Genomic DNA, 21,774 nt, shown 5'->3' with positions numbered 1-21,774 from the left:
CATGACCATGATCATGACAGCATGGAAGGAGACGATCCTCACGTCACATGATCATGACAGCATGGGAGGAGACGATCCTCACGTCACATGACCATGATCATGACAGCATGGGAGGAGACGATCCTCACGTCACATGACCATGATCATGACAGCATGGGAGGAGACGATCCTCACGTCACATGACCATGATCATGACAGCATGGGAGGAGACGATCCTCACGTCACATGACCATGATCATGACAGCATGGGAGGAGACGATCCTTACGTCACATGACCATGATCATGACAGCATGGGAGGAGACGATCCTCACGTCACATGATCATGATCATGACAGCATGGGAGGAGACGATCCTCACGTCACATGACCATGATAGCATGGGAGGAGACGATCCTCACGTCACATGACCATGACACAGCGTGGGAGGAGACGATCCTCACCTCACAAGACCATGACACAGCGTGGGAGGAGACGATCCTCACGTCACATGACCATGACACAGCGTGGGAGGAGACGATCCTCACGTCACATGACCATGACACAGCGTGGGAGGAGACGATCCTCACGTCACATGACCATGACACAGCGTGGGAGTAAACGATCCTCACGTCACATGACCATGATCATGACAGCATGGGAGGAGACGATCCTTACGTCACATGACCATGATCATGACAGCATGGGAGGAGACGATCCTCACGTCACATGATCATGATCATGACAGCATGGGAGGAGACGATCCTCACGTCACATGACCATGATAGCATGGGAGGAGACGATCCTCACGTCACATGACCATGACACAGCGTGGGAGGAGACGATCCTCACCTCACAAGACCATGACACAGCGTGGGAGGAGACGATCCTCACGTCACATGACCATGACACAGCGTGGGAGGAGACGATCCTCACGTCACATGACCATGACACAGCGTGGGAGGAAACGATCCTCACGTCACATGACCATCACCATGACACAGCATGGGAGGAAATGACGGAATAGGAAGGAGGAAGGGAGGACGAGATGTAGTGAAGAGAGGTAGTGAAGTAAGAGGGAGAGATGTAAATCAGGAGAATTAGAAGAAAGGATGCATAGAGAGAGAGGGAGACAGAGTGAGAAAGTGGGAAAGAGGGTGAGAGGCAGCCAAGCCTGGTTGAGGTGGTTAGGTTAAGTATGTATAGGGGTTAGTATGTAGGGTAAGGAGGGTTAGGGTTCGTTTATTAGGCTTACAATGTATAGAGTCATACTCACATGGGTCGGACTTGGAGAATGTGTCTTTGTCAAGAAGATTCCTAAGAGAACAGAGACAAAGAGAAGCACAAATGTCAAACACAATCATCCCTAGATACTCATCCATACCCCCAGATACATACTCATCCATACCACCAGATAGGATAGGAACAGAATTACGACTAAAACTCTCCCAGATTCAACAATACTGTCTGAAAAGCAATTGTCCATCGTGTGTCATATGAATCACTGTGCAGGTCTTCCAACCTATAAAGTGTCTAACTATTTTCTCAGATATTTCTGAGATAACTGGCTTTTGCATAGAAATTGATATTCACTATAATATATATAGATATTCATAGGGATATCATGAGAACCGATACTTACGATACCTTTCGATGCTAAAATAACAAAACACCAATGATGCGATGCCCATTTTTTTGAAGCACCGTGAGCGCCGATGCCAGATGTTAGCATCGGTGCTATGCCTCTTCTGGAACTGATGGGGGCAGTATTCAGGTGTTTTCCCAATCTACGTTTACATTCAGAAAACCAAGATAGCAACTGCAGCTGCAGCGATCGCTCCACCTCGACTTGTTGAAAAGAAAGGCACAATGACCGTTTGAGGCAGATGACCGTGGCGTTATAATTAATCCGCAGAAGCCATTATGCAATAATGCTACCGTGGTCTTCAGACCAAGGGAGGTAATACTTCCAATCTAGCTAAGCACCTGAAAGATCGTTATCCGAATTTGTTTAAAGAATTCAAGGTGAGTTCTGATTCAGTTCCAGAAGAGGTGCATTACTGATGCTAACATCTGGCATCATACAAAATAAATCAATGTTCGTTGTGGTTGCGGCGAAATTCAAGACAATGGATTAAGTTGTACATAGTTTAGGTTAGCTATGCTGTAGTTTTAACGATAGCCAATCAAATCAAATGTATTTGTATAGCCCTTTTTACACGCAAGCATGTCACAGAGGGCCTACCTCGGTTAGAAGGTAAACTCATGTTAATCATGTCAGTTGAATGGCTTAATTGCACTTTATTATGTTGTGCTATGCTGTATTGCACATGTTTCGTATGTCTTATGAAATGTAGCTATTTTTTAAATATTTTAATAAAGAAGTTCATGTTTCAAATTCAAGTACACGGAATCTTAAAAAAAAAAAAGTTTTTTTTAACCTTGGTATCGAAATTGGCATTGAGAATCATGTTATTTTACTGGTATTGGCACCGTCTACTGAATTTTTGTTATCTTGACACCCCTACTCATTCATGAACATGTCTTCATCTTGGATGAAACAGCCCTGGTATCCTAGCAGCACCAGCAGCTGTATGAACAGCTCTGGTATCCTAGCAGCAGCAGCTGCTGTATGAACAGCTCTGGTATCCTAGCAGCACCAGCTGCTGTATGAACAGCTCTGGTATCCTAGCAGCACCAGCTGCTGTATGAACAGTTCTGGTATCCTAGCAGCACCAGCTGCTGTATGAACAGCTCTGGTATCCTAGCAGCACCAGCTGCTGTATTAACAGTTCTGTTATCCTAGCAGCACCAGCTGCTGTATGAACAGTTCTGGTATCCTAGCAGCACCAGCTGCTGTATGAACAGCTCTGGTATCCTAGCAGCACCAGCTGCTGTATGAACAGCTCTGGTATCCTAGCAGCAGCAGCTGCTGTATGAACAGCTCTGGTATCCTAGCAGCACCAGCTGCTGTATGAACAGCTCTGGTATCCTAGCAGCACCAGCTGCTGTATGAACAGTTCTGTTATCCTAGCAGCACCAGCTGCTGTATGAACAGTTCTGGTATCCTAGCAGCACCAGCTGCTGTATGAACAGCTCTGGTATCCTAGCAGCACCAGCAGCTGTATGAACAACTCCGGTATCCTAGCAGCACCAGCTGCTGTATGAACAGGGTTATCGAGACTAAGCTGCAGTTAAATGTCCATATCTTCTTGATGTTTATTTGTCCAGACTGGCATAATGAGATGTGTAAATATGTGAGTGTGTGTGTACAGGTGAGTTAGAGTTGGTAAGGGGGTGAAACATTCCTGTTAATTCCCCCAAATTTCTGAAATTCCCATAGGTGTGTTAGCTCTCTGCATGCCAGCCAGGCTGAAGTCACACGGCTCACCAGCCAGGCTGAAGTCACACGGCTCCCCTCTCAGGGAATTGTATTGCAAGCCTCCTGATTATCTGCACACCTCATCCACCTGTTTATGTCTCCTCCTCTGCAATTACTTCACCTTTCATTCTCGTCCCCCCTCCTCCCTTTGTCTCCCTATCCTCCTCCTCCTCCAGCAGAGGCAGGGGGGGGGGCTCCTGAGGATGGTTGCACATCATAGCTGAAGCGCGAGGGTCTTGATTTGTGGTGCAGGTCGAAGGAAGATGATTATAGGGATGGGGGAGGACAGAGAAAAGGTAATGCTCAAGAATTTCGAAGGCTCCCCCAGCCCGTTCCCCCCAACGCCCTCCCCCCAGCCCCCTCCCACTAACCCCCAGCAACCTCTCCCCAGCCCCCGCCCACGCCCCCTCAGCGCCCTCCCAATGACTTGCTTCTGTACATTGTATTATATAAAGGGTTGTGATTGGTCCAACCAAGGCTAGGTCAGATGGAAATCTGTCTGAATGGGAGGGGGGTCAGACGAGTCTGCCAGAACAACCAAACCAGGATCAGGCAGGTGTGGTTACATGCTAACCCTTTCAGTCTGTCACTGTCTTCCTCAGTTCCCGGGACACTGCCATTTCAACAGGTGAATGTGAGCGCTTGCCTCCCGTATATTAAATTGATTATTTTCTTTCAATCCCTTCCCCCTTCATTTCTCCATTTCCATCTCTACAGAAAAGGCCAGTCACACCTGTCACGGTAAATCTTTATTTCTCTTTTTCATTCTCTCCTCCCCATCTCTCTCTCCACCCCTACAGAATAGGAGCAGTTCTGTACCTTTCTGTGCAGAGGTGCAACGCCTCTCTGCTTGACCTTTTCAAAATGGCTGCCAGGGGCTGGTTTGTCTCACACCATCACCCCTTCTGCCCTGCTTGCTGGGGTGATTTCTCTCCTTTGACGACTGAGTCTATTGGTCTCTCTCTCTGGGATTCACTTTCCTCACTTCCATCCCTCTTTCATAGCTCTTTCTCTCTATCACTCTGCCTCCCTCTCTACCTGTCTCTCACATTCTTTTCATAGCTGAATCTCTACGTCTTCCTTCCATCCTAATGTTTTTGCGCTAGTACATCTTACAGTTATTCAAAAACGTTTTTCCTCCTCACTTTCCGTTCCACTCACTGTCTCTTCCTCTGCTCTCTCTCTCTGCCAAGTGTTGCACAGGCACATGAAGCCTAATAAAAACCTGCCTAAAATGTAAAATGTACCTCCAAAGGAGACAAACAAGACAAAACTACCCCACTGGGTTAAGGTTAGGATCAGGGGTTGGTTGGGGCTATGGTCCATAATCACCCCAACTTAAGTTTAGGCAAAAGCAGGGGGAACCCAGGAAGGGGAGTTCTAGTTAAGGACCTACCCCACTGGGTTAGGATTAGAGGGTTAGAGAGGAATCAAACTCCTGTTGGGGTAAAGAGCTGCTTTTCCACTGTCTGACCAGGTGTGTTCTAACCCTTAAAATCAACACCATCAATCTGAAGGTCTTGAGTGGAGTCAGTGAGTGAGTAGGTGAGGTCCACATGAACCACTTGCTAACTCATCACAAGTCAAACAGCAGGAAGATAATGACTAGGTTGGAACCAAACAAAGCAGTGGATGCTGTTTACACTAGATTATACATCAGATAGTGATTCAGTGTGTAAAGAAACTGTAAAACATTGCAAATGTTAACAGTGTGTTTAAACGCTGTCTTTTAAATAGTGTTTTAAGCTCCCATTCAGCAAGGCATGAATTTTGAATTGAATTTAGAACTTAGAATTTAGAATGTAAATGTGATGACATGAAAAAAAAAATATATATATATATTTCCTGCTATCTATCCTTGGACTGCTGATAGTATTGGTCACACTTACACACACACAAACAGACACACACACACCACTACCACCCCAAACACAAAATCTTACACACCAGAGAGCACAGGAGCAGGTGTCGATGATTACATTGGTAAATTACATGCTTTGCTTGGCAAGTGTAAATTCGGTTCTTCGCCCACTCTCTTCCGTGACTCTAGATTCAATTACGGCTGAAGGATTATAGCCTGCATATTGAGGAGTGCGTCAACATAACACAGAGCTGGGCTCTGGCCTCGGTCTGGCCATGCAACACTGAGTGTTTTGTATCCGGTGAAAAGGAGCCTTGCAGAGAATTTCATTATAAGTAGCTCAACTGGAGGAAATGAAAGACGCTGTGTGATGGCTCATTGTATCGACATGCATCTGTCCGTCAGCCTGTCAGCATGAGTCCTGTTACCCCTCTACCCCACTATTCACACCAGGCCTACAGGGTGTCTGTGTTCCTGCTAACTGGCCACGTCTATCCTCAGTCATTTTGACAAGTCAAATTGTGGTCAAAATAACAGAAGATGTTATAAGAAATAACAGAATGTGTTTTACATTACAAAGTTCTGTCTAATTAAAGTGTTTCACGCTTGTTTCACAGGTTTCACAACTTCTGTTTGCTTATTAGAAGGTTCTTGTAGCATCACTTCTCCTTGTGTCTGACTCTCTCCACCTCTACAGCAGTCTACTAAACTCATCTTGAGATACCATGAGTGAAATTAATTCCAGCATATCTGGGTTTACTTCATAAATTAAATTCATGCATATACTGTTTTGGATTACCACTAAAGAGGTCATCATTCAATGTGCTTCATACTTAGGGGACTGACCTATTGTTTCAAAGCATCAGGCTAAATCAAGTGCACCAACGCACTGGACAGTATATGCTAGTAATATATCAAGGTGTTGCCCTGCCATTAGTGGACTTCATTAAGGAGTCCCGGGAGGATGTGGGTGTTGGAATTGTACCCATAATGAAACAACATCAATAGGCTGACCCCCGCTAACCCCCGCTCACCCCCGCTAACCCCCGCTGACCCCCGCTCACCCCCGCTCACCCCCGCTGACCCCCGCTCACCCCCGCTAACCCCCGCTAACCCCCACTAACCCCCGCTCACCCTCGCTAACCCCCGCTGACCCCCGCTAACCCCCGCTGACCTCCAGTCTGAGGAGCTTCAGGGGAGCTGTCTGTGTCCCAGATTCTAATGATTGTCATTCTTTCAGTCATACAAGAGCATATAAAAAACGCATATGATTGCACACACACACACATACGCACGCACACACGTTTTCAAGTCTTTGCCAGCCTGGATGGGGAGGATGTTTCAACATGAACTGGAGCACATTGAGGCAGGACAAAAGGGTGCAGCAACAGGAACCCTAACCCAACAGCTGGAGCATCAAACAACATGACTATCAATTATTCATCCACAGGCTGTATGTGTGTGGAGGTCTGTCACAAGAAAAATCCTCAAAGCATTCTCTTCTCCCCCGACCTACACACACAAAATGCTAAAATGGCTTCTTCTCAACTCTACACAAGCTACATTTCCTACAGAAACACCATCGCAAGTGCAGATGCCCCTCTGGCTGTAGTATTGCAATATGTAATATACAGTACAAACATATCATATACATTATATAATGAAGCAATACTCGAGACTAGCCTGGCTGCCAGCCCAACTTAGCCCCGCCAACAAAAACATTTGGTGGAAAGTTGGGTCTGGGGAACCTCGGTTGGGGAAAAACTATGTCCGAACAGGAGCTGTTCGGATCAATCAAATTGTCAGGGCGGGCTATATGCGATGATGGACAGATGATCAACAGTAACGTAATCAATCACGTAATCAAAGAGCGCTTGGGTTGAATTTGTTTTCTACAAACAACATATTACAACAAACAACATATTCGAGGCAGTACTTTATCGTCAATAAAGTACGTGGTCGAGGGTTTGCCGGCCCTCCGCTGCGCGTCGGGCTAACAACATCCTAGAACACGTACTTTATTGACCTGAGTACTGCCTGAGTACTGCCTCGTGTACCTTAATGCTTTAATAATACGGTTACCAGTGAAATTATAAATAGTTAATAAATACTAAGCTGCCTTTCATCACAAAATAGTTATAGCCAACAAACGTTACGTATTGCATTTCAGTAGCCGAGAGAAAATAGTCCCGTACGTGTGACAAACAGCATTGTGAATAGTGATGGGAAGTTCGGATCATTTTACTGATTAGGTTCTTTGAATCTCGTTCAGTAAAATGAACGAATCTTTTTTCGAGTAATTTGTTAATTTCAACGGGGGGGGGGGGGGGGGGGCATTAAAATAATGTATCATGACAGTTTGTATGATTTGGTCATTTATTATCACACTAGCATTTAATTATCACGGCAAACAATTACACTGCACTAAACTGGTCTTGTGTAAATGTAAATGTGCCCCCTTGAATGTCTTCTGTTAATTTGGAGTGCGCTCCCCGAATTGCTTTTATAGAGAAGGGATTTTATTCGCCATGAATGTTTGCACAAACAAGGAATTTACTTTGGCAGGGAGGTGCATACATTAAACATATAGGAATATTGTAACTTGAATATGTGAACTAACTATACAAAGGAGCAAAGTGTAGCTAATACTAAGGGGGGTCTTGCTATTACTAAGGGGAATAAAAAATAAAATATAAGTAGTCATAATTTACAATCTAACCTAAAAAAACTGATAGCCTAGTGCAAGAGAACGATACAATAGTGCAAATTGCAATGTGCAGGGTGTCATTGTGCAGCTTGTGATTTAAAGTCAGTGTGAGTCCTTGGCCTTATTTAAGTGGCCAACAGCGGATGGGAAGAAACTATTCTTGTGGCGTGAGGTTTTGGTCTTGATGGACCGCAGCCTTCTGCCGGAGGGGAGTAGCTGAAACAGGGAGTGTCCAGGGTGGGAGGGGTCGGCCACAATCTTCCTCGCTCGCCTCAGGGACCTCGAGTTGTGCAGATCCTCGAGGGAAGGCAGATTGCAGCCGATCACCTTCTCAGCAGTGCGGATGATACGCTGCAGTCTGCTCTTGTCCTTGGCAGTGGCAGCAGCGTACCAGATGGTAATAGAAGTGAGGATGGGTTCAATGATGGCTGTGTAGAAGTGCACCATCAGTCTTTGGCGAGGGAGCTGATGTTCCCCAGTACACCAGATAGGAGCTGGTGTACTGGGCTAGGCTAGGGTAGGAAGGAGCTGGTGCACTGGGCTAGGTTAGGGTAGGATAGGAGCTGGTGTACTGGGCTAGGTTAGTGTAGTATAGGAGCTGGTGTACAGGGCTAGGTTAGTGTAGTATAGGAGCTGGTGTACAGGGCTAGGTTAGTGTAGGATAGGAGCTGATGTACTGGGCTAGGTTAGTGTAGGATAGGAGCTGGTGTACTGGGCTAGGTTAGTGTAGGATAGGAGCTGATGTACTGGGCTAGGTTAGGGTAGGAAGGAGCTGGTGCACTGGGCTAGGTTAGGGTAGGATAGGAGCTGGTGTACTGGGCTAGGTTAGTGTAGTATAGGAGCTGATGTACTGGGCTAGGTTAGGGTAGGAAGGAGCTGGTGTACTGGGCTAGGTTAGGGTAGGATAGGAGCTGGTGTACTGGGCTAGGTTAGTGTAGTATAGGAGCTGGTGTACAGGGCTAGGTTAGTGTAGGATAGGAGCTGATGTACTGGGCTAGGTTAGTGTAGGATAGGAGCTGATGTACTGGGCTAGGTTAGTGTAGGATAGGAGCTGGTGTACTGGGCTAGGTTAGTGTAGGATAGGAGCTGGTGCACTAGGCTAGGTTAGGGTAGGATATGAACTGGTGCACTGGGCTAGGTTAGGGTAGGGAGGAGCTGGTGCACTGGGCTAGGTTAGGGTAGGATAGGAGCTGGTGTACTGTACTGTGTTTGTGTGTGTGTGTGTGGGTGGGGGGTGTTTGTGTGTTTGTCTGCTGGTATGAGAAAGAACCGGGGAAATTTAGAACAAAGGTGAGAGAGAAATAGATTGAGAGCAAAAGGGAGAGAGAGTGAGAGAGAAATAGATTGGAAGAGAGAGATAAGAGGGAGAGGAAGAAAGTGAGAGAGATGAAAAGAGAGAATTTCCCTGCAAGGCTGTGTATCTGAATGCTGAAAATAAACAGGAGGTTGTTAAAGAGCATGCTGACTGGGGCATGTTCAGAGGGAATCTGACAGAGGATGAAATAATGAGATGGTCTTTTCTGGAGAGATGCTTCTCTCAGCGCTGGGAGATCCTCTCCAGCTGTGGTGCAATTCCCTCTGCTCTTTTTATGGCTGAGATTAGAGGAGGGGCTTGGGATTGCAAGTTCTGTCTTATAAGAATGCAACTAAAATGTTGTTAAATATCATGCAAGAATTTATATGAAAGCAATACGAATAAAAACAAATGCATACTGCTTTTTATGAACTAGCAATTTGAAGTATTTAATTCATTATGAAAACCTAGTGCAGGCCCCCAGTGAAAGAAACATGAGTTGATGATCCACCAACAGCCCTGAGGAGGACTGGAGACTCTCACAGTCAGTCAGGCACAGCAGGTCAACACATGACCTTATTTGGGCATAATTAGAACATATGGTCGGTCATTGGCTGACTTTGAAGGATGACCCTGGTCTGAAGGCTGGGCATCTGACATCAAAGCCCCTGGTCTCTGTAGCTCAAACCCCATGGGGGTTCCAGTAACCGTGCCATGCATTACCAGCTTCTCCAACACCAACAGCCCCTCAACATACATAAAAAAATCATTGTGTCAGTGTCATCAAATTTTCTTGTGCTTTGCAGCCAAAATGGCACCCACTGTTTCTTAAAACAGACATTGCCAGAGTCAACAGTATGTGTGTCGTTACAGTGCACTCCCGCCCACCTAGTTTAACCATGAAAACACAAGCTGAATGTCCTGATGGCTGTAACATGAATGATGCATACATGTCCTCTCTGCCTTACTGACCTCACAGCTCATGCACTGAATTAGAATCTAAGATGGTGGAAGATGTCCACAGGAAGCAATGTCGCTATGTCCTAAAAAGGGTATACACATACCAAAATATGTTGAATTTATTTTTAAATTGATGACTTAATTACCTGACAAATGGCTAAATAGGTCTATATTAACATGTTTAAAGGTGTGTAGTGTGCCCACAAGGTCCAAAGTGTTGAAATTGTTTCTAAACATCACAAAAACATAACGATTGGGGAGGTGGAGAGAAGGAAGCAGGGGGCTATTCCTGACCAAGAGGGAGGGGTGATTCCATCAACATGTTTGCATTAAAAATACTTTATCTCTTCTATTATCTTACTATTATCTTCCTATTATCCCAGGAGACTGAGGAGAGACAAAGCTACCAGAGTGAGTACACTGTCATGTCAGAGACATAAAGTAACAACAAGAGACTCGCTGCTTTTCAATTAGATCGCCGATCAATAATGTCCCACTACACTGTCCTAGCCTCTGGCTCTCCACACAAGAGGATTGGTCTGTGATCTGTAAGAATGAGTTGCTCCCAGCGAATCGGGAGGGGGGGGTTTATGAAAAGAAGGAAGAGGAGAGAAAGATGATCATTTATTGTCTTTGTCTCTCAAGACCTGAACCATCCCCAAGGACTCTATCCATAGCCCTCCCCAGACGGCATCAGCTATCCTTGTACCAATGTATACTTGGAGTCTTTGAACGTGCAAAATCCTGTGACCTGTAGTCATTTGGGTTGCTCAGAGGGTAAGAGCAGAATGAGAGGTAGACTAGGAGAAGAGAAGGGAGGGCTGGGAGCTCTTGGCATAAGGCTACAAAAGATTGTCAATGAAGACAACAGAGGGGATAATTGGAGGACCGTTGAATGAAGGGAAGAAAGAGAAAAAATGAAAGGGGTTAATAGAGGTAGGCCGTCTACATTGTAGACCTATGGCTAAACCCTCAATAGAATTCTTATCCTCATCATCCTTAAGGTCATCCCTTTAACAAAACTCTCCCATCAACCCAGCGGCATTCTTGGGGTTTCAGATAGGATTCGATGGCAGAGCAAAGCAGGGATCTTTTTCCCACTAGCTGTTGAATTATCCAGGCCTGGTGCTCCTCTGGGAGACCCTGATGGGATTGCAGACATGACGTCTCTCCAAGCAGGCAGACCGAGGGGAACAGGGGACAGTTAGGTAAGGTTGCACATATTGAGTTGCAGCCATCCAGTGTTAGAGCACTCAGGGCCTCATTTACTAACAGGATTGCGCCCATTTTAGGTGTAAAATAGCGGGTAAAGACATAAAACCGTATTCCGCACTTGACTAAAAACACAGATTACCGCTGCTGGGAGGGTATAAGGGAAAGTGGGTGTGTGCCGCAAAGAGATGGGAGGAGAGGTGTGTTTCTTCCTTGTAACATGTTAATGTTAGCTGTAACTTTGTGAACCAATATTTCTATCTCCTGTTCGCTGAACCTTTTTTTTCTTTTCCTCGAATCACCCATGGTGGCAGTAACATGCAGGCAATTTCTCCCGTCTTATAACGGCGCGATATTAACACTAAAGGGCGGAGTAAGGCGCTGATTGCCCGACGAGGATATAGTTTGATAAATACCACGCAAAATGCGGAAATACAGTGTGCTATTTGCGGTTGGGCAAAGGCACAGATTAAGCTGCGGTTGCAATGTTAGTAAATGAGGCCCTCAGTGTGCTTAGAGTGATTGTACCAGTACACAATGTTACACAGTGCTAGATTATATATAGTTGGACTTAAACTTGACAGAGTTTAAGATATTAAGGAAGAGGAGAAATGGGCCAAATTGAGTATGAGGATATTGTACTGTGGATATGTTTGCTCATAATATTTTATTTTATTAATTTGTTGGGCTTTTCTCTAAGGCAGAAATGTTGCCGGCGGCCATTTTTCTAAACTTAGCCTCTTGGCTCGCAATACTTCTGAGTGGGTTGGTGAGACTTGAAGCGACGTGTTATCTGACACAACTCCATTCCCAAACGTTTCCCACTTCTATAAAAGCAGTGTCGACACCATCAGCCTCTTCTGTCCTGTGTTGGTGTGTCTCCTACTTACTACACTAAACTCTACTGTTCATGAAAGATCCTCCCCTTACAGGTCTATATTAGATCTGGGGTGGGGAGGGAACAAGGCAGAACAGTACATATTCAACTCTCTGTTGCTAGCTAACAGAGGTTTGGCAAAACCCAATATCATACACATCATTTGAATATTTTAGTGAGGTGTGGTTACAAATTTGAGAGGAGGTTTTGTTTGTGTGTGTGTGTACTGCCTGCAGTGCTGTCCGATTTTCTGCCACTTCAAGCGGGTTGCCTAAATGAGATCCAGCAGATCTCGGCTGTGGGGATTTAGATCAAAGTTACACACTACCTCTTTTGTCTCATGCTGTCCTTCCCTCCCTCCCCTTCTTCTACATACATTTCTTGCTTGATCGCCAATAAACACCCTCTTTAAAAAGGTCTCCCTAAATTCAGATAACTTTTCATGAAAATACCACACACCCCCTGGAGGTAAGGTACAGCTGTGTCATTTCCAGCAGACTGTCGCCCACACATTCCGCCTCACATCTCACACTTGACTTCCCACGGTGGACTCGCCTCCTCCACTAATAAACTCCCTCTCCACAGTTGGCACACAGGGTGGAACTGCGCCAGCCTGCCAGAGTTCCAGCAGCCCCGCGGGCACACCACCAGACATCTCCAAGGTGTGAAAGCCAGCCTGGGAGACTGGCCTAGATAGAGCATGCCTTCTCACAGTTGGGTGGAATTAGAGCAGACTCCCACACATCCTCACAACTTCAAGGCCAATTACAATTTCTCTGCAAGAGGACAGAACTCTGGGTACTCACCTATTCTTGTTCTTGCATTACCTCACGGAACATTTCACCAGACTCATTTGCACCATTTTTTATACACCTGGCTGGTGAAATGTCACAACACAAATCCAATTATTTCTCCTTAGAATGAATACAGTTTTTATAGCTATTGTGATGTACCCAGAGTTAAATCATGTACAGTTCCCTTCCTCATTTAACCATCAAGCTGAAGCATGTAAACCTCAAAAGAGATGATTGTTTTAGTTCATAAGGTACAGTTATAGAGTTCTTTATATGTTTTTGTCCCTAAGAATTAAAAATCACTAAGATGTGCCCCAAAGTTACTCCCCTAAAGTTGTAGTATCTTAGCCTTCCTTGTGTTATCCTTCAGTTTTGTCCATGTGTTATCTGAATGATATGGACTGCAGAGGGTTTATTATATAAAAATGCCCGTTAGCTCCTCAGGAGTAATCTGTCAAAGAGACAGACGGTTCAGGTAGAAGAGCTATCAGATGTGACTCAGCCCATCAGAAGGACATTAGGCTCCCATTACAAGCTAGCACATGGCCTAGACAGATGCTATCCACTCTGATGGCTGTGACTCAGACAGCTCAACAAATTTTCAAGGACCTGTCTGTTTACGAGCTAATTACCCTAATAGTGTTAGCAAGTAGCTAGCCAATAGAGCTAAGCTACTTGTGTGACCTCAGAGAATCTTTATGGGCTAATGCAAGTCAGTGAGTAGACAACCTTGCTCTGAAAGTTCTCAAACGCAATTTTGCATATATTTACTCTAGACTCTGGATACTGTTGCAACACTGATCAGCGGTAACTCTTATTTACACTCCACAGAGAGGGTTAGAGATGCCCCATGTCGCTAATCATTTCTGTTTCCAATGATTTACAATTCTATAAATTCTCTTTTCTTTCTTGCAGGTGTATCTATCTTGCCACTCTCCAAGCCTGTCATCCTGTCTGTCTGTCAGCCTGTCTGTCTGTCTGTCTGTGTGTCAGCCTGTGAGCCTGTCTGTCTGTCTGTCAGCCTGTCAGCCAGTCTGTCTGTCAGCCTGTCTGTGTGTCTGTGTGTCAGCCTGTCTGTCTGTCTGTCTGTCTGTCAGCCTGTCTATCTGTCAGCCTGTCTGTGTCTGTGTGTCAGCCTGTCAGCCTGTCAGCCTGTCTGTCTGTCTGTCAGCCTGTCAGCCTGTCAGCCTGTCTGTCTGTCAGCCTGTCTCTGTTTCTGACCCCGGTCAGAACATTGTGTGTCCAGCCTTGATGAGGAGAGCAACCACCCACCTCACTGCACCTCACATACACACATTCTGCCCCCCAAAGTCACCATACACCAAAGACTCACAGCGCTGCTTTAGTACCAGCAGACATCCAACTTTCCCCATCTCAGTCCCTGGGCCTCCTGGGCCACAGACCCTAGTTAACGCTCACAGAGAGAGCAGGCGCTCTGCTCACCACCAATAGAATGCTTGTAAGGTCATGAAATGTCTCGCTTATCAGCAAATGATCTTCTTTAAGAGATCTCTTGCGGTATGTTCTACTGCGGATTGAGTGGGCACTAGAGGATAAGAGGGTTTCCAAGATCTGTAAATGAAGAGTTTCATTACAGCTGAAATGGAAGAGGAATTGGGATGAGCTGATTAGCTGGGGACTGTGGTTTGAGAAGGGGCTTTGCTAAGAGCTTATTCAAGTTATCCCACTCCATTGATTCTACAGAAGGACAACTTGGAGGACAATTATGAAGTGATTGGGTTTTTAGGGTATCCAGTGTACAATGATCTAGGATAGAGAAAAATGACTCCAGCCAAGTTAGATCAAATCTCTGCTTTTCCATCGTGTTTTTTGATTTCAATCAAGTGTCCACTCCTACAATATTTATTGTATATCACCAGACTGAGAGAATCAAGGCTTGTTTCTAACTGGCTCCTGAGTAGTTACTCCACCACTATAACGTGCCAGCCAACAGGAATGCAGCACTGCAGCACACCAATGTGATACAAAAGAAACAGTGAAAATAGCTGCCCATTTATTTAAAGGGACAATTCACATTAAAATCAAAAATACATATTTTTCATTTACCCAAGGAAAAATATGCTATTTATCCATCGACATTGTTTTGGTGTGACGTGGCCAAGTTTTGGATATAGTTAAAATTGTGTTTGCGTCATTGTTACATTTGAAGAGGTCTGTCATTAACCATTGATCAACTAATAATAATTAAAGATTACAACTAATGATTACTTTATTACTCTTATACTGTCTTGAATGTTCTGAATATAATAAACAATGTTTGATTTATACCCTGCTATATTAGCTCATGAGAAATATGCCTATCTGTGAATGATGCTGCTTGAAGCATTGATAAACTGTCATTATGCTGTTTGCTAAAGCTTGCTTATGCTTGCATAGCCATGAGTTATTTCTTTAAAGATGCGACTAGGAAATGCCTGTGACACTAGATTGTAGGTTAGAGGTCACAATGTTACCAAAGAGTATAATGCCATGCATATTTGAACGAGGAAAATATGAGGAACGTCAAGGCCATTTCTAGGAGCCCTATCTAAAGACTAAACACAAGCTTTCTAGCACCATGAATGCAGCGTCATCTCCCTGTGCATGCAAAGGCTATGTTGATTATCACCCACTGACGTTTCTAGTAAGAGTAAAACCTCCCATATTGTGATACTATTTAACTGCCCTGTGTTCTTTGTCCAGTCCTTTGAGATGCTCACCTTGAGCGTATCAGACACCTGCACCTTACATATATGTAATAAATACTTTAATTTAATCTTGAACTTGTATTTGGCAACTGACTTCATTGACTTGGTACTTTCACAGCAAAACAAGAGACTTTTCACATTCTCACATTCAATCATATATATTCAACTATTTGACCTCTTTGCGTTGAATACATGATGTATGATATAAAAAACGATCAGTGGCCATCTCTACCAACACAGAGACTTTCTGTGTGTGTGTGCATGTGCGAGATTGTGTGTGTAGCAATGAGTCAGTTTGTTCGTGTTTCCTTTTCTCAGTGTGTAGCTGCATGTGTGTATGCTCTGTTCTCAGTGTGTAGCTGCATGTGTGTATGCTCTGTTCTCAGTGTGTAGCTGCATGTGTGTATGCTCTGTTCTCAGTGTGTAGCTGCATGTGTGTATGCTCTGTTCTCGTGTGTGTGTATGCGCACGCATGCCTCACTTGTCTGTGTAGGCTATTTATGTAATTTATTTTTCTCACTGTTGAAACATCTTAGAAACAGAGTGCTTCATTCATCAGTGTTATCTATCATCATATGGTCCTCTGACACCATGCAACAGAAGGCATCTTTGATACGTGTCCCCACATACAAACACCACACACCCCAGACAGCTGTCCACCCGGCTATCTCAAGCAGTCTAACAGCCAAAGAAACAGACAAGCTAAAACATGTCTGTCTGTCAAGTAGAGTTGAAGGGTTATATATTTGCTTATATTACACTAACCCTAACACCCTCTAGATACACTCAAGCTGCCACCTCATACAGTCATGTAAACACCTCATGTATACACTACATACAGTTTATACATGCATGCATTTACTACATACAGTATAGACCTTTTTTGATGAACAGTCTATATATAGACCTTTTTTGATGAACATTCTGATCCAGTGGGTCGGTTAGGGGACACTATTCGATGTATTGCTGCTATTCACAGCCAGTTAATTGATGGTAATATGCGTTAGTCATGTTAACTCGATGGTAAAGTGGCTTGCGACTAATGTATGAGATGCGCTAACCGGATGTAGTTCAGGGCCTTGCGTTCTAAACTGGTCTGTTATTGTTTACGTTTCAAAAAAGGTCTATACATAATACTGTGGTGCACTTGATTCATCTAACACACTGCTGCAGTTAAATCAGTGGATCAATCGTGACTGTTGATTCAGATCTGACAGAGATACACTATGTTTAAATCTCAGTTGCTGTTTGTCTCTCCTGTAATGGCTGGTTTCTGAACAGCTACTCAGCATAATAATGATTTCTCCATCTTTTTCCACCCCAGAACGACATGCTGTACTCTGATCAAGACTATCTGTACACCCCAGAACGACATCCACGACATGTACTCTGAACAGGACTATCTGAGTTCTGAGTTTACTTCAGGGACTCAGTTAGGTTTAGGCACAATGGCCTCCTATCACCTGTGTCTATCAGTTCCATTTGACATCATACAGAGTTAATCCTACCTGTAATCCTACTGTAATTACAACACTGACAAGGTTAAGTAGGATCATGTGGCACTTACTTTCCATCCTATGAGATAATAGGCAATAATATAATCAACAAAATTAAGGAAAATCTTATAGAGCAAGCCAAACTGAAAATACTTATTGACAAAGAAGGTCTAAAGATATATCACCACTTTTAAATAGTTATATTGTTATTATACCATGGTCTGGGTGAATACTCGATTCTGATTGGCTGCAGGGGTGTACATTATAGGGTGATAACGGACACCTACTGCGTCATTGCAGAAAAACTGTCTTCACCGTTCTAAATTATTCCGCTGGCTACACAGGAGCCTGTACAAAATATCTTAAATATGTAACCATAACAACAGTGACGTAGTCAAAGCCTCCATTTACAATAAGTGAAAGACTTTAACAAGCAAACTTGTATTTACAACAATGAGTGACTTCAATATTTATTTTAACCTATTTGAAAAATGTTTCTTTTCTGAATGTAGTGTGTCAGTGTCACGTAACCGCTCATCTCACATCCCATTCGCTATTCACCTCGCTAGTCAATCTACTTCAGACAGTCTGCGGCTAGTAGCAACTCTACACATGGCCGATTATTTTCTTCTTAAAAATCTTGATTTTATTTGGGGACAATAACATGGCTTGATAGCTGGCTAGTCTTGTTGTTAAACATACTGTCAAATTATAATCACTGATTGGAGAAAATGTCAACTATGATGCGATCATCTCACATCCATTTGCTATTCAACTCGCTCCACAGGCTGCGGCCATACTGTAGCCCTAGTACTAGTATATGGCCGATATTGTTCGTGAAAATCTTGATATTGATTTTGGGACAGTGACATGGCTGGTTAGCTAGAAAATCTTATTGTCAAACATACTGTAAAATTATATTTACTGTTTGTCAACCGTACACAATGTTATTGGCTTTGAATCCTGCTAGCATAACGTTAGCTTTTGGGCTAATAGCTCAGCCAAAGGAAAGCCGCGGTGTTGGTTCTATGAGCTGAGCGGACTATAAATATCAGAGTTGGCTAACGTTAAAAAACGTTAGATTTCTATTGCAAAACGCCTTAAAACATAAATTAATGTTTGTAAAAAAAAAATCGTTGGCAAGTGACCATGGTATAAGCGGGATAATGCCCTTCGAGGTGTCCAATATCATCTGATAACGGACTCCGCGGAAGCAACTCTGCTCCGCTGCGCTTCGGACGGTTCACGTCTCTGCATCGTCCGTTATCAGATGATATTGGACACCTCGTCGGGCATTATCCCTTACTTGTTTCACTGATGGAAAGCAGCCTATTTCAGAATACCACTCACCCAAAAGGGGTTTGTTCTGATATAACAAGCTGTTAATCTTCACTAGCTGGCCAGAGAGAGAGACCACTGGACATTCTAGACATTAGAGTTATTGGGTTTTCATTGAAAAGTTACACACAGTCCATAAACATACAGTGTAAACCAGGTGTGATAAGACAAGAGACAGGACAGGTGTAATAGGACAGGTGTGATAGGACAGGAAAGAGAACAGGCATGACAGGACAGGAGAGACGACAGGTGTGATAGGAGAGGAGAGACGACAGGTGTGAAGGGACAGGTGTGATAAGACAAGAGACAGGACAGGTGTAATAGGACAGGTGTGATAGGACAGGAAAGAGAACAGGCATGACAGGACAGGTGTGATAGGACAGGTGTGATAGGACAGAAGAGAGGACAGGTGTGATAATAAAGGAGAGAGTACACGTGTGATAGGACAGGCCTGATAGGATAGGTGTGATAGGACAGGCCTGATTAGATAGGTGCGATGGGACAGGTGAGAGGACAGGTGTGATAGGACAGGTGTGACAGAACAGGTGTGAAAGCACAGGTGCACAGCCTGGTCCGGACCCTGTCACACAGTACACCTGCAAAAAAACAAAACCACGGAGAAACAAGAGGCAAGATTGCACACGTTTGAATTCCTGTCTAATTTGATTGACTGCTGCTGATACTGACAGTGCTTCTGTCAACAGCGTCATCCCAGCCTCTTCAGCCCTCCAGTAGGATGGGATCATGGCTAATGTCTTGCAGTTATCCAATTTAACCTCCCTCCTTAGATTAACTGATTTCATGAAGATTGTTTTTCTGGTTCTTAAACAGCCCCTCGGCCAGCCCTTGTGTACTTCTAATCAAATCCATCTCACGATCTTAACACATTGTTGCTGTTTTCTCTTCCCCTCTCCCCCTCCTTCTCATTTCCTGTCCCCATTCTCCACTTCCGTCCTCTCTTCTGCTCCCTCCCTCCTTCCCTACCTCCCTCCCTCCCTCCCTCGTCTCAGCTGCTCTCAGGTCATGATTCCCCGTCTCCTCTGACAGTAGCTTTAATGAAGGAAGCAGTAATCGCTGCCAAATTACTATAATTACCCCTGTGACAGGTCCAGATGCATCCCTACTCAGAAAGCGAAGGAGCGAAGGAGAGGAAAGGGGAGGGAGGGAGGGAGGGAGGGAGGGAGGGAGGGAGGGAGGGAGGGAGGGAGGGAGGGAGGGAGGGAGGGAGGGAGGGAGGGAGGGAGGGAGGGAGGGAGGGAGGGAGGGAGGGAGGGAGGGAGGGAGGGAGGGAGGGAGGGAGGGAGGGAGAATCACAATATTACACTGGATACCGACATTGCAAGAGAAAGAGTAGATCAAAGTCTCTTGACGCGTTTTGACATTTTCCCATTTCCCAACGCAAACATTTTTTTTTGTGTATTACATATTAACCTTTTAGGAATCCTGTTAAATTTGCCTGAAAAGGCCTAAACAGCATACTCAAAGTAAATTGAAAGCGGTTCTTGAACCATTTAAAGTACATGGATGTAAATGGTCTCTTTTGAAGGCTGACACTGGGGTTATTTCCCTTGTTGTCTGGACCCCTGTCAGTCCTACTGGTGTTGAGTAATAGAAGCTTGAACACAAGGAAGTGAAAATGTATATTTCCGCCTATATTATGTTTTGAAAACAGAGGCCTGAAGAGGCCTAGAGGTGGTAGGTATTAGCTGGAAGACATTATTGGACCACTACTTGAAGCCTTACCCAATTCAAATCAAAAGTCAAACAAGTCTTTCCTGATTCTGTCAACTATATTGTACAATGGACTTTTATTTTGAAGGCTCCACAGATACCTTGAATATGGGGTATCAGCAGAGCTTGTTCAAGGAGAGCTTTGCCACTCCCTATTAAGCCCCATTGTACCGAATTTTGTTGCAGTTCCACCAGAGTTCCTCTAGGAGTGATCACGGTCGAGTGCAAAATGAATGGGAGTCTATGGAGCTAAACATTTAGTGTATGTGTTTGTGTGCATGTGCGTATGTGTGTATGTGCACTTGATCCAGACAGAGCTGAGACTAGATCCAGACAGGGCTGAGACTTGATTCAGACAGGGCTGAGACTAGATTCAGACAGGAATGAGACTAGATTCAGACAGGAATGAGACTAGATTCAGACAGGAATGAGACTAGATTCAGACAGGAATGAGACTAGATTCAGACAGGGCTGAGACTAGATTCAGACAGGGCTGAGACTAGATCCAGACAGGAATGAGACTAGATTCAGACAGGACTGAGACTTGATTCAGACAGGAATGAGACTTGATTCAGACAGGGCTGAGACTAGATTCAGACAGGAATGAGACTAGATTCAGACAGGGCTGAGACTAGATCCAGACAGGAATGAGACTAGATTCAGACAGGACTGAGACTTGATTCAGACAGGAATGAGACTAGATTCAGACAGGGCTGAGACTAGATCCAGACAGGAATGAGACTAGATTCAGACAGGACTGAGACTTGATTCAGACAGGAATGAGACTAGATTCAGACAGGGCTGAGACTTGATTCAGACAGGACTGAGACTTGATTCAGACAGGGCTGAGACTTGATTCAGACAGGACTGAGACTTGATTCAGACAGGGCTGAGACTTGATTCAGACAGGAATGAGACTAGATTCAGACAGGGCTGAGACTTGATTCAGACAGGACTGAGACTTGATTCAGACAGGGCTGAGACTTGATTCAGACAGGGCTGAGACTTGATTCAGACAGGAATGAGACTAGATTCAGACAGGGCTGAGACTTGATTCAGACAGGACTGAGACTTGATTCAGACAGGGCTGAGACTTGATTCAGACAGGACTGAGACTTGATTCAGACAGGGCTGAGACTTGATTCAGACAGGGCTGAGACTTGATTCAGACAGGGCTGAGACTTGATTCAGACAGGGCTGAGACTAGATTCTAATCTGGCCTAGATCTGTGGAGCCATCTGATAGAAGCACTGCTTCTCATATGCCGTGCATAAATCTGTATGCTAATGTAAGAGCAGGCATTTAGCTTGGGAATTAAATCAAAGAGCTGTATCGATGTGCAAGGATGAAATGAGCCCAGAAAATCTCATCCTTCTCATCTCTCTCTTCCACTGGTTCCTTCTTTCTCTCTCCATGTACAGTAACTAACTACAGAAGT

At 44.5% G+C, this 21,774-nt stretch overlaps 1 protein-coding gene across 4 annotated transcripts in view; it reads right to left on the bottom strand.

Annotated features, from left to right (window-relative positions):
• cpne5b (copine Vb) overlaps positions 1–21,774 on the bottom strand; it is a 103,551-nt gene that overhangs the window by 75,189 nt on the left and 6,588 nt on the right. For 3 of the 4 annotated variants that reach the window (XM_084704326.1, XM_084704323.1, XM_084704324.1), the window contains exon 2: positions 1,253–1,293. Coding sequence is in view for 2 of the 4 variants with exons in the window: in XM_084704323.1 (XP_084560449.1) it covers positions 1,253–1,293 (41 nt within the window). In the remaining 2 variants the exon portion in view is untranslated. Of the gene's footprint in view, positions 1–1,252; positions 1,294–21,774 lie in introns of those variants that run through there. The other variant, XM_084704325.1, reaches the window with a different exon arrangement.

Source organism: Hypomesus nipponensis, chromosome 9 (genome assembly GCF_054491055.1).
Source record: "Hypomesus nipponensis isolate SF chromosome 9, ASM5449105v1, whole genome shotgun sequence".
Classification (NCBI taxonomy): domain Eukaryota; kingdom Metazoa; phylum Chordata; class Actinopteri; order Osmeriformes; family Osmeridae; genus Hypomesus; species Hypomesus nipponensis.
Note: the sequence above shows the minus strand (reverse complement) of the source record. Positions and strands in the feature narration are given on the sequence as shown.